At 35.4% G+C, this 12,662-nt stretch overlaps 1 protein-coding gene and 1 long non-coding RNA gene across 4 annotated transcripts in view; one reads left to right on the forward strand and one right to left on the reverse strand.

Annotated features, from left to right (window-relative positions):
• Nucleotides 1–12,662, reverse strand: part of LOC141581382 (uncharacterized) — a 73,564-nt gene that overhangs the window by 51,731 nt on the left and 9,171 nt on the right. The gene's annotated exons all lie outside the window — the stretch shown is intronic.
• RANBP3L (RAN binding protein 3 like) overlaps nucleotides 1–12,662 on the forward strand; it is a 61,879-nt gene that overhangs the window by 40,593 nt on the left and 8,624 nt on the right. For 2 of the 3 annotated variants that reach the window (XM_003925919.4, XM_074386609.1), the window contains exons 9-13: nucleotides 6,349–6,451; nucleotides 6,818–6,948; nucleotides 8,294–8,414; nucleotides 10,092–10,234; nucleotides 12,356–12,542. In XM_003925919.4, the coding sequence (XP_003925968.1) occupies nucleotides 6,349–6,451; nucleotides 6,818–6,948; nucleotides 8,294–8,414; nucleotides 10,092–10,234; nucleotides 12,356–12,542 (685 nt within the window). The remainder of the gene's footprint in view (nucleotides 1–6,348; nucleotides 6,452–6,817; nucleotides 6,949–8,293; nucleotides 8,415–10,091; nucleotides 10,235–12,355; nucleotides 12,543–12,662) is intronic. The other variant, XM_010336673.3, reaches the window with a different exon arrangement.

A 12,662-nucleotide genomic window follows, 5' to 3' on the forward strand; every position in this document is an offset into this window, starting at 1 on the left:
CAGTGTCACAGTAAACATACATGTGAATGTGTCTTTATAGTAGAATGATTTATAATTCTTTCGGTATATACCCAGCAGTAAGATTACTGGGTCAAATGATATTTCTAGTTCTAGATCTTTGAGGAATTGCCACACTGTCTTCTAGAATGGTTGAACTAATTTGCACTCCCAACAACAGTGTAAAAGTGTTCCTATTTCTCCAAATCCTCTCGAGCATCTGTTGTTTCTTGACTTTTTTTTTGAAAAAGAGAGAAAGAAAGAGAGAAAGGAAAAAAAAGAATGAAAGAGAAAGAAAGAGGAAGAGAAAGGGGGAGAGAACGGGAGTCTTGCTTTATTGCCGAGGCTAGAATGCAGTCTAAAAATGGGTATTAAAAACCTCTTTTATGCCAATAATTGTGCTTAACAATGGAGACAGGAAGGAATAAGGGAGAAAAATAAAAAACAAGCAGCCAACCAATATTTCATTTAAACCTATGAAATGCTATGCAATTACTGAGGAGTGATTTACTTCCAATTATGTAGTCACTTTTAGAGTAGGTGTGATGTGGTACTGAGAAGAATGTGTGTTTTGTGGATTTGGGGTGGAGAGTTCTATAAATGTTTATTAAGTTCACTTGTTCCATGTCTGAGTTCAAGTCCTGGATATCCTTGTTAATTTTCTGTCTCATTGATCTGTCTAATATTGACAATGTGATGTTAAAGTCTCCCACTATTGTTATGTGGGAGTCTAAGTCTCTTTATAAGTCATTAAGAACTTGCGTTATGTATCTGGGTGCTCCTGTACTGGGTGCGTATATATTTAGGATCGTTAGCTCTTCTTGTTGCATTGATCCTTTTATCACTATGTAATGTCCTTCTTTGCCTCTTCTGATTTTTGTTGCTTAAAGTCTATTTTATCAGAGGTGAGAATTGCAACTCCTGCTTTTTATTTTTTATTTTTTTGCTCTCCATTTGGTTGGTAAATCTTCCTTCATCCTTTTGTTCTGAGTCTTTGTGTATCCTTGCATGTGAGATGGGTCTGGATGCAGCATACCGATGGGTTTTGGATTTTTATCCAATTTGCCAGTCTGTGTCTTTTGATTGGGGCATTTAGTCGATTTAAATTTAGGATTAATAATAATATATGTGAGTTTAATACTGCCATTTGATGCTAGCTGGCTGCTTTGCCCATTAGTTGATGTAGATTCTTTATTATGTTGATGTTTTTTACCTTTTGGTATATTTTTGGAATGGCTGATACTGGTTGTTCCTTTCTATGTGTAGTGCTTCTTTCAGAAGCTCTTGTAAAGCAGGCCTGGTGGTGATGAAATCTCTGAGTACTTGCTTGTTCACAAAATATTTTATTTTTCCTTCACTTATGAAGCTTAGTTTGGCTGGATATGAAACTCTGGGTTGAAAGTTCTTTTCTTTAAGAATGTTGAATATTGGCCCCCACTCTCTTCTGGCCTGTAGGGTTTCTGCTGAGAGATCTGCTGTGAGTCTGATAGGCTTCCCTCTGGGAAACCTGACCTTTCTCTCTGGCTGCCCTTATCATTTTCTCCTTCATTTCAACCCTGGTGAATCTGACAATTATGTGCCTTGGGGTTGCTCTTCTTGAGGAATATCTTTGTGGTGTTCTCTGTATTACCTGGAGTTGAATATTGTTCTGCCTGGCTAGGTTGGGAAAGTTTTCCTGAATAATATCCTGAAGAATATTTTCCAACTTGGATTCATTCTCTTCGTCACATTCAGGTACACCTATCAAACGTAAATTAGGTCTTTTCACATAGTCCCATATTTCTTGGAGATTTTGCTTATTCCTTTTTACCCTTTTTTCTCTAATCTTGTCTTCTCTTTTTATTTCCTTGAGTTGGTCTTCGACCTCTCATATCCTTTCTTCTGCTTGATCAATTAGACTGTTAAAACTTGTCCATACGTCACAAAGTTCTTGTATTGTGTTTTTCAGCTCCATTAATTCACTTATATTCCTCTCTAAATTGTCTATTCTCATTAGCATTTTGTCAAACCTTTTTTTAAGGTTCTTAGTTTCTTTGCATTGGGTTAGAACATGTTCTTTTAGCTCACAGAAGTTTCTTATTATCCACCTTCTGACGCCTGATTCTGACAATTCATCACACTCATTCTCCATCAGGCCTTGTTCCCTTGCTGATGAACTGTGATCCCCTGAAGGAGGAGAGGCATTCTGATTTCAGATGTTTTCAGCCTTTTTGCAATGGTTTCGTCCCATCTTTGTGGATTTATCCACCTGTCATCTTTATACTTGCTGACTTTCAGATTGGGTCTCTGAGTGGACGTCCAGCTTGGTGGTGATGTTATTTCTGTTTGTTTTCCTTTGGTGGACACCCCTCCCCCACATAGCTGGACCTTTCTGGGTTCAGCTGTGCTTGCTGTGAAACTCTCAACCATCAGCATTTCCAATTGCTGTTTTTTTTTTTTGTGGGGGTGGGACCAGCTAAGCCCGATCACCTGGCTCCCCACCTCGGAGCCCCCTTTTTTCTTTTCCTAATTGAAAGGTTGATTTTCTCCCAGGTGCCCCAGTCGCCTGCTGAAAAGGCACTGGGATCTATGCAATTTCCCGTGTGGCGACTGCACCGATTGAACAGCGGCGCTGAGATTCGTGGCACTTTTCTGCCCAGGAATCTCCCTGTCTGGCTCCCTACTTCAATCCCCTTATCAATCAGCTGAACGGGCGACTCTGCCTTCCCGGAGCTCCAAATGCCAACTAAAAGGGCACCTAGTCTCACATACTCCGCACTGAGAAATGCCGCACTGGGACGCCAGCAAAACAGCCACGCCAGCCAAAAGAGTTGTGCCGGCGACCTGTGGGGCTCCTCCGCTGGGAATCTCCTGGTGTGTAGGCAACAAAAATTCATCTGGAAGTCTGGTATCCACTCACTCCCTGCACCTTCACTGGGAGCTGCAATCTTGTGCTGTTGCTAATTGGCCATCTTGGATCTCTATCCTGTTTCTTGACTTTTTAATGATCACCATTCTACCTAGCATGAGATGGTATCTCAATGTGGTTTTGACTTGCATTTCTCTAATGACCAGTGATAATGAGTTTTTTTCATATGTTTGTTGGCTGCAAAAATGTCTTCTTTTGAGAAGTGTCTGTTCATATCCTTTGCCCACTTTTTGATGGAGTTGTTTTTTTCTTGTAAATTTGTTTAAGTCCTTTGTAGATTCTGTATATTAGCCCTTTGTCAGAAGGATAGATTGCAAAAATTTTCTCCCATTCTGTAGGTTGGCTGTTCACTCTGATGACAGTTTCTTTAGCTGTGCCAAAGCTCTTTAGTTTAATTAGATCCCATTTGTCTGTTTTGACTTTTGTCGCCATTGCTTTTGGTGCTTTAGTCATGAAGTGCTTGCCAATCAAATCAGAACTCAGGATTAAGTAATTCACTCAAAACCACACAACTACATGGAGACTGAACAACCCGCTTCTGAATGACTACTGGAAAAATAAAGGCAGAAATGAAGACGTTCTTTGAAACCAATGAGAATAAAGACATAATGTATCAGAATCTCTGAGACACATTTAAAGCACTGTGTAGAGGGAAATTTATAGCACTAAACCCCACAAGAAAAAGCAGCATAGATCTAAAAATGACACCCTAACATCACATGAAAAGAACTAGAGAAGCAAGAGCAAACAAATTCAAAAGCTAGCAGAAGACAAGAAATAAGTAAGATGAGAGCAGAACTGAAGGAGAGAGAGACATGAATTACCCTTCAATAAAATCAATGAATCCATGAGCTGGTTTTTTGAAATGATTAACAAAATAGACAGGATCACTAGCAAGACTAATAAAGAATAAAAGAGAGAAGAATCGAATAGATACAATAAAAATGATAAAGGATATACCACTACTAATCCCAGAGAAATACAAACTACCATCATATAATACTATAAACACCTCTATGCTAATGAACTGGAAAATCTAGAAGAAATTGATAAATTACTGGACACATACAACCTCCCAAGACTAAACCAGGAAGAAGATGAATCCCTGAATAAACCAATAACAAGTTCTGAAATTGAGGCAGTAATTAATAGCCTACCAACTAAAAAAGCCCATGATCAGATGGATTCACAGCTGAATTCTATCAGAGGTACAAAGAGGAGGTAGTACCATTCCTTTTGAAATAATTCCAAACAATAGAAAAAGAAGAACTCCTTCTTAACTCATTTTATGGGGCCATCATCATCCTGATACCAAAACCTGGCAGAGACACAACAAAAAAAGAAAATTTCAGGCCAATATCCCTGATGAACATTGATGCAAAAATCCTCAATAAAATACTGGCAAACAGAATCCAGCTGCACATCAAAAAGCTTATTCACCACAATCAAGCCAGATTCATCCATGGGGTGCAAGGCTGGCTCAAATCATAAACGTAATCCATCACATAAACAAAACCAATGACAAAAAAACACACACACAATTATCTCAATAGATGCAGAAAAGGCCTTTGATAAAATTTAACACTCCTTCATGCTAAAAACTTGTAAGAGCTATTTATGATAAACCCATAGCCAATATCATAGTTAATGGGCAAAAACTGGAAGCATTCCCTTTCAAAATAGGCACAAGGCAGGATGCTGTCTCTCAGCACTCCTATTCAACACAATATTGGAAGTTCTGGCCAGGGCAATCAGGCAAGAGAAGGAAATAAAGGGTAATCGTGTAGGAAGAGAGAAAGTCAAGTTGTCTCTTTTGCAGGTAACATAACTGTATATTTAGAAAACCCCATAGTTTCAGCCCCAAATCTCCTTAAGCTGATAAGCAACTTCAGTAAAGTCTCAGGGTACAAAATTAATGTGCGAAAATCACAAGCATTCTTATATACCAATAACAGACAAACAGAGAGCCAAATCAAGAGCAAACTCCCATTCACAATGGCAACAAAGAGCATAAAATACCTAGGAATACAACTTACAAGGGATGTGAAGGACCTCTTCAAAGAAAACTACAAACCACTCCTCAAGGAAATAAGAGGACAAAAACAAATGGAAAAACATTCCATGCTCATGGATAGGAAGAATCAGTATTGTGAAAATGGCCATATTGCCCAAAGTAATTTATAGATTCAATGCTATCCCCATCAAGCTACCATTCACTTTCTTCACAGAATTGGAAAAAGCCACTTTAAATTTCATATGGAACCAAAAAGAGCCCACATAGCCAAGACAATCTTAAGCAAAAAGAACAAAGTTGGAGGCATCACCCTACCTGACTTCAAACTATACTACAAGGCTACAGTAAAAAAACCAAACCAAAACAAAACAAAACAAAAAAAAACCAGCATGGTACACAAGGCTATAGTGACGAAAAGCATGGTATTGGTACCAAAACAGATTTATAGACCAATGGAACAGAACAGAGTCCTCAGAAATAACACCACACATTTACAACCATCTGATCTTTAACAAATCTGACAAAAACAAGCAATGGGTAAAGGATTCCCTATTTAATAAACGGTGTTGGGAAAACTGGCTAGCTACAGGCAGAAAGCCGAAACTGGATCCCCTCCTTATGCCTTATACAAAAATTAACTCAAGATTGATTAAAGACTTATGCATAAGACCTAAAACCATAAAAACCCTAGAAAACCTAGGCAATACCATTCTACCAATTTTAAGGGAATGTCTTGATGTCTAATTAAGTAATGAGAAAAAATTTTCAGTACCTAAGTGAAAAAATATAAGCATAAGTTCTTAGTTGTTTCAATTCTCTGTGTTCTGCAGAGAGCTACACATTATCATAAATGTCATGTCAATTAGTCTTTTTTGTGCAGGCCTTGATTGCAGCAGACTTACAGAGACCCAGGTAGCCTTAAAAGAGATTGTTGGCAAAAACTGTCTGGGAAGAAGAGTTAGGATTCTTTCTACAAAGATGTCTTCTGAGACATCTTTTGGGTATCTCTGGATAACATTTTTTTTTTTTTTTTTTATAAAATGGATAGCAAAAGTAAATTTCTGGGGATACTGAAATACCTTGAAACAGAAATGATAGTTGTGTCTCCTGGGCATTTGGTTAGTCTAGTGAGAGTGTGGAACAGCTGGTACCTTCTTTTGTGCCATTAGACCTTTCCCATTGCCTCCAGGACTACATCCCACCTGAAGTAGACTGGTGGTAACTAGATTATGTTTTCTGAGTATTGGAACTGAGGCTTTCTAACAATGGGGATGAATTCTTTGTTCAGAACACAAAACCCAAAACAAAAACATACCAGCTAGGTTTGTTTGCTGTGTTGAAATAGAAAAACTGAAGTGTTTTACTGCAAAATATAGGAATCAAATTAAATACTTTTATGAAATAATAATGAATCTTTTTCCCCACTCAGGGTACTCAAAAACTCACCCAGCCTCAACTTGAAAATGATTCATACGCTAAGGAAAAACCATTCAAATCCACTCCAAAATTTCCTATCAACTTTTTAAGTTCAAGTAAGAATTATTTCATTTGTAAAACATTTGATTCAACTAGTGTGTCTCCTGTTTTTCATGTTATTTAACATTAATATTAAATATATGTAAATTAATATTTAATATAAGATTTTTAAAAACAAATAATCCAGTATTTCAAATATTTTGGTAAAAGCTAAAGCATATAAATATGATTATCTGATATATAAACTTAAAAAACTGTTTGAGTCAATGCTATGGGGAAATCAATAAGGAGATTTTACACAAAAGCAGTTTGAATTTTTGGAAACACTATTGTAGTAGATAATGTGGTAATAGGGACAACAAAGAACTTTCACAGTAGAGAAAATGGGGTCTTTTAAGTGTTTTTCCCCCATTTTATCTTAGGAACAGACTCTATTAAAAATACTTCCCTAATTGAATCAGCTGCTGCATTCTCTTCTCAACCATCACGAAAATGCTTGCTGGAGAAAATTGATGTTATAACCGGAGAGGAAACAGAACATAATGTGTTAAAGGTCTGTATATAATGTTTTACTCCTTCTGGTAGTATTTACATACTTGGAATAAAGGTACCACCAGAAAAGACATCTTTAAAAACACAGACAGAAGTATAGTTTTCATGGAAATTAAGTTACTTAAATAAAAATGTTGGACGCCCCCAAAAATTAAATCAATACTTTATTATCTTCTTGTGTTTGTATGTGTACGTTGCAGGAAAATTGGTTGTTAAGTTTACAGTTATTCACATTAGTCCCTTAGAAATAAGATAGCCAAGGATACTGCTTTAATACTTGCTTTTGTAATTAGTACTATTATAGTGATTACATAATTCTACTTACACAGAGGTTTAACAGTGTTGATAACTTGATTTTAGTCCAATAAGAATTTTGTTTTCCTTCTAAAAAAAGTTTAGAATTTCATATGAAATTAGCTTCCTTTTAAAAAAAGTTTAGAATTTCATGTAATTCAAGAATCTTACAGATAAACACTATAGTATTACAGGTAGGATTTTAATCCTACTATGCACAAGCACATGAAATGCAATTACTACAACTTTACCCTTTTCCAACAAGGCAGAAATTTCTCTTTGCTTTTCTCCATCTGCTTTTCTTCAAACTCTCTCCATTCCTTTTCACTTCCTCTATGATCTATAGACACTTTTAAGTGTGTCTTAAAGCATAACTCTTAGATTAGATTGATTCCAGCATTATTGAAGTAATTGCTAGGGGTGAGGCTCTGACATGCTCTATTTTTAACAGGCTGTCTAGGTGATTCTTGTACACAGCAGTAATGATTGTAGTAGGGTAGCCTGTGGTATCATATCCTACTTTTCCACATTATCATGCTATCTTTGAAAATTCTGAAGCATGCAAATGGTTCAATGATTCCTTTACTTTCAAATAACATTATATAGCTCAAATAATATTAATATAAAAGTTTATGTATATATATAGACATAGTGTTAAAAAGTCAGAAAGTATGTATGGCATTCTACCATTGATAGAAAAAAAGGGGGGAACATTTATATGTATTGGCATGTATATACATACAAATATCTCTGGAAGGATAAACACAATATTTATACCAGTGATTAATTGTTGCAGGGGTGGAAATTGATAGATGGGAAATGAAAGCTGGGGGCCCTTTTCCCTTTGTATTTCTTTTACTTTTTGATGTTTGAACTATCCAAAAATTATATGTTTCTAAATGTTAAATATATTTTAAAAGCTGCTTTATAAATCGTTAAAAAGGATTATTCCAGTAAAAGATCAGACACATATAAATGTGTCATAACATAGGAAATAACTTACTTTGAAAAAAATTCCTATATATGATATTTAAAAAAAAATTGTCATTTAGATCAACTGCAAGCTTTTCATATTCAACAAAACAACACAATCCTGGATTGAAAAGGGCAGAGGAACGTTGAGACTGAATGACACAGCAAGCAGTAACTGTGGAACATTACAGTCAAGACTAAGTAAGAAATCCTTTTGTAAAGCAAGCTATGATTCTCATGTGTACCTATAATGATATAGGTACACATCATTTTCTGGAGGTGTGCTATAAAACACACCAAAACATCAGACTGTTGAAAGTATTTCTATAGGAACTTTCCATTTCAAGTAGGCTCTTCTGTTAGACTGCATGGGTTCCAGTTCTGGCTCCAGCAGTGACTAACTAGTGACCTTGACAAGTTTCTCAATCTCTCTCTGTTTTCTACTTACATCAATTTAAAATGGGAATAACTGTAGTTCATGACTTACTGAGTGACCGAGAGAATTTAATGAGATAAAGCATGTAAAGCACCTATATCAGAGCCCAGCACACACCTAAACAGTAATTCTGCTATCATTTGAAAGAATATGATGCAAATTATTTTGTAAAGTGAAAAGTTTTTCTAAAAGAAAATACTTGTCCCATAATTTATCTTTGGTATCCCAGACATGGCGTGGGGGTCAGGATGAAGGATTAGTCTCTAAGGAAAGAGATTAGTTTCTAAATTGCATAGTTATTGAATCCTGTAGGCACAGTGATTTTCAGAAGCTAGAGCCAGTCAAACTGAAAGATACAAAAGAGCTAGCATTAAAAAAGGCACAATGGGCATTGTTCCTAAGTACAAACTGAAAGAGAGCACAGGGAGAGATCTGGCCAGGATGAATGGATTCATTGGTCAATTTTGAAAGGTCAAGACTCTGGAGGAGACCACAGGTAGCTGTTGGATCCAAGACGAAGGTTATTTGTTGAGTTTTGTATATTAAGCTCAAGAAATAGGTAGAAATGCAATTCAGATTAAAAGGATAGAAACAGTGTCTTCAGTTCTGTAACTGGCACATAGGTTTCTAAATAACCCAACCAAGTAATAGTCCCAAGGCAGGTGCAAGTTATTTACTACTCTGCTTTGATTCCACTGCCTGGCAAAAGAAAAAGAAAAAAAAATACCCCCAAGCAAAAATAAAAAACAAAAAGTTCCAAAAGAAGTTTTCTTTTTATTTTACAGATAATATACATTCATTGTAAAAAGCAGAAAGTACGGATTGAAAAAATTTTTTAAAATCACTTAAAGGCCTATCTTCCTAACATCTGCTAACAGAATATGTTTTTCTGACCTTTGTTTTCTGTATATAAATGTATACATAGACCATAGAATTTATGATTCATGGTGTTTATTTTGCTTTGTAGCTAATTTTTCTTTTACATATTACACTATGATTTTTCCGCATCAATAAATATCTTTTTGCAGTATTCTTAATGGGTTCATAATATTCTCTTGAATGACTACACCATAATTTATTTAACTAGTTTCATTTTTTTGGACACTTAAGGATTTTGTTTCAGTTTTCTTCACTGTAAACAATTCTCAGACAAATATTCTTCAGACCATCAGTTCTTAAAAGGAGTTCTAAAATTTTAACCACTTTCTAAAATATTACAGTAAAAAAGTGTAATTTTAGCATTTAAGATAAAAAAGTTCTCCCAACATAATTGGTTTCCAATTTGAAAACCAAGTTATAATCCAGTCAAGTCACAAGTTAGTATTGAATCTACAGTCTGAAAAACAACTACAAAATTTATTTTGCTACATTTTGAAAATGGTATATTCCTCTGTGAGGAATCAAGTATTCTGTAGCCTGATGTAGTCACCTTCCTATTTTAGTTATGCGCAATCAAGGCAGTCTAAGGCTGATCCTCAATAGCAAACTCTGGGCCCAAATGAAGATTCAAAGAGCAAACCACAAAAATGTACGAATAACAGCTACTGATTTAGAAGACTATACCATCAAAGTATTTTTAATTCAGGTAAGTGAGAAATTTCAGTGACAGAGGATTATCCTACTAAATTAATAGATGTCTGCAATACTAATTTGTTTTTTCATTTTGTTACAATGGTATATTGGCTGAGAGCCATTCATTATATCTATTTATAGTATAAGAGCTAAATTTTATGTGAAATTCAGAAATTAACACCAAAGTCTATGCAATCAATTGGTACTCATTCCAAGATAATTGGTTTGATATATGCCATAAAATCTCTACACTTTACTACTGAAATTTTGTGAACAATCTTACTATGTTACCAAAGTGGCTATTATGAGGAATGGTTCCCAGGAAGAGGTCAGCAGACTCTGAAGCCTAATGCTTACCCTGCAAGCGGAGACTGAAAAAACCTTTGGGTCACTGGAAAAGAACCAATGAGAAATGGAAAAACACAGAGCTAGCAAGTTAAAACAACCAGTCCAATAGCAAATTCCAATTCTGGACATGAGTAAATCTCCAAGGTAACAGGATGGGAGCACAGTTTTAGCTGTTCCTGGCAGATGAATGCTTGACCTTAAATACAAGATCCAGACCCAAGAGCTGGCAAGAATAAATTGGAAAAACAAACAAACAAACAAACAAACAAAAAAACAGAAACAAAACCACAATCCCCCGCCCTCCCCCCAGCAAAACTGGATTTCCCGATGGGCTGACTGGAGAAGACTGATTACTCAAGTGACTCACGCAGAAGGTGACAATACAAATAAACTGGCTTCTATGTAGTAACATGGAAAAAAAAAGCTGGCAGGTGCCTTTGATGAAAAATCAAAGTTTATTAGCTACCATTAAGTGTATTATTAGGTGTAAGCGATACTGAGTATTAAAATGTTCAGGTAAGATGATGTACAAATCCTGTTTACTACTTAAGGTATTAATACTCCTGCCAGTCTTCTGGGCCAAATCCCCCCTTGGTTTTAGCTGGGTAAAGCAGCATGCCAGAGACTGAGCCTGTTAACCATGACTAGATCCATCCTAGAGATAGTGACTATTAACATTTTTGTCTTATACTTTAGTACATACATGCATCTGTGTGCAGGTATATACATACATACATACATACATACATGTAACATAATGTACATACTGTATAACCTTCGGGCAAACTACTTAACCTTCTTTAAACTGATTTTATTCATCTGCAAAACGATGATGGTAACAAAAGTACACTTTAGAAAGGCTGCTGAGATTAAATAGCTAATATGATTGTGAAACACACATTATGCTATTTTACTTATCAATGTTAATGAGTGTCTTTATGACATTATTCTTCACAAAGTGTTTTAGTAGGTGAACGAGTTCTATTATGGACCATAATTTATTCCATTAATCCCACTGACGTGAATGATAAAACCTGGGATTAAACTTTCAGCCAATTTGCTGACTAGCAACTCAGACAAGTTATTTTACCTTTCTGAGCCATAATTTCCTCATTCATAAAGGGATGAGGGAAACAAGTATATATTGAATACTTGTGCTACCTATATATTGCTGATATAAGTGAAATTAATAATGAACCCACAGTTTGACTGTAAGAATTGAAAAAAGAATATAAACAGTAAATTTTATACCAATTTTATTGTTACCTTTATTTTTATATTTTCATATGAATAACAACCATTAAAACAGCATATAAAAGTATTAAAAAGCAAGAACTTCTGATGTATTGATGGTACAATGCCATAGACTGCTCTAATGAGCTCAGCATATCCAAAAAGCTATGTGGTTTGGAGGAATGTCCAAGCAAAGTGATGAACAGGAAATTGAAGTATTTTTTTCTGCAAGTCTACAATTTTCTGTAGCGTAAAATAGTGGAGGAGGAATGGTCTTAACAAGTTTACATTCAAATAGAAATTTTATATAACAAAAATTCACTTTCTCAATTTAAAAATGTATAAATTGGGATTGCTTATAAAAGTATACATTTTAGGATGCAATTTGTTTCAAGATTGTCTTTCTACTGCTTAAATTTTAGGGTGTTAGCACCTATGTACATTGTAGATTTATGCCATATAATTCCTTCCTTATTAGTAGTGAAAGATTAAAAATCTGTAAAATGTAGCTAACATTACTTATTTTCTTAACAATTTAATGTTCCTCATGTAGGCCAGTGTCAAAGACACAGCGTATTTGTATGCAGCGATACATCATCGTCTTGTTGCCCTTCAAAGCTTCAATAAGCAGAAAGACGTCAATCAAGCTGAAAGCCTGTCAGAAACAGTCCAACAATTGAACTGCGAAAGCTGTGATGAGAATGAGGATGATTTTAACAAAGTCACTAAAAACAGATCAGGTAAATAGCTTTTGTTTTGTTAGGTCAAAGGTTTAAAAAAGAATTTTAAGCACGATCCTAATATATTAGGTAGATTTTTAAACAAGTGGAACTGCTCTGTTTAAAGTGGGTGATGGCTAC

This window comes from Saimiri boliviensis, chromosome 1 (genome assembly GCF_048565385.1).
Source record: "Saimiri boliviensis isolate mSaiBol1 chromosome 1, mSaiBol1.pri, whole genome shotgun sequence".
Taxonomy (NCBI): domain Eukaryota; kingdom Metazoa; phylum Chordata; class Mammalia; order Primates; family Cebidae; genus Saimiri; species Saimiri boliviensis.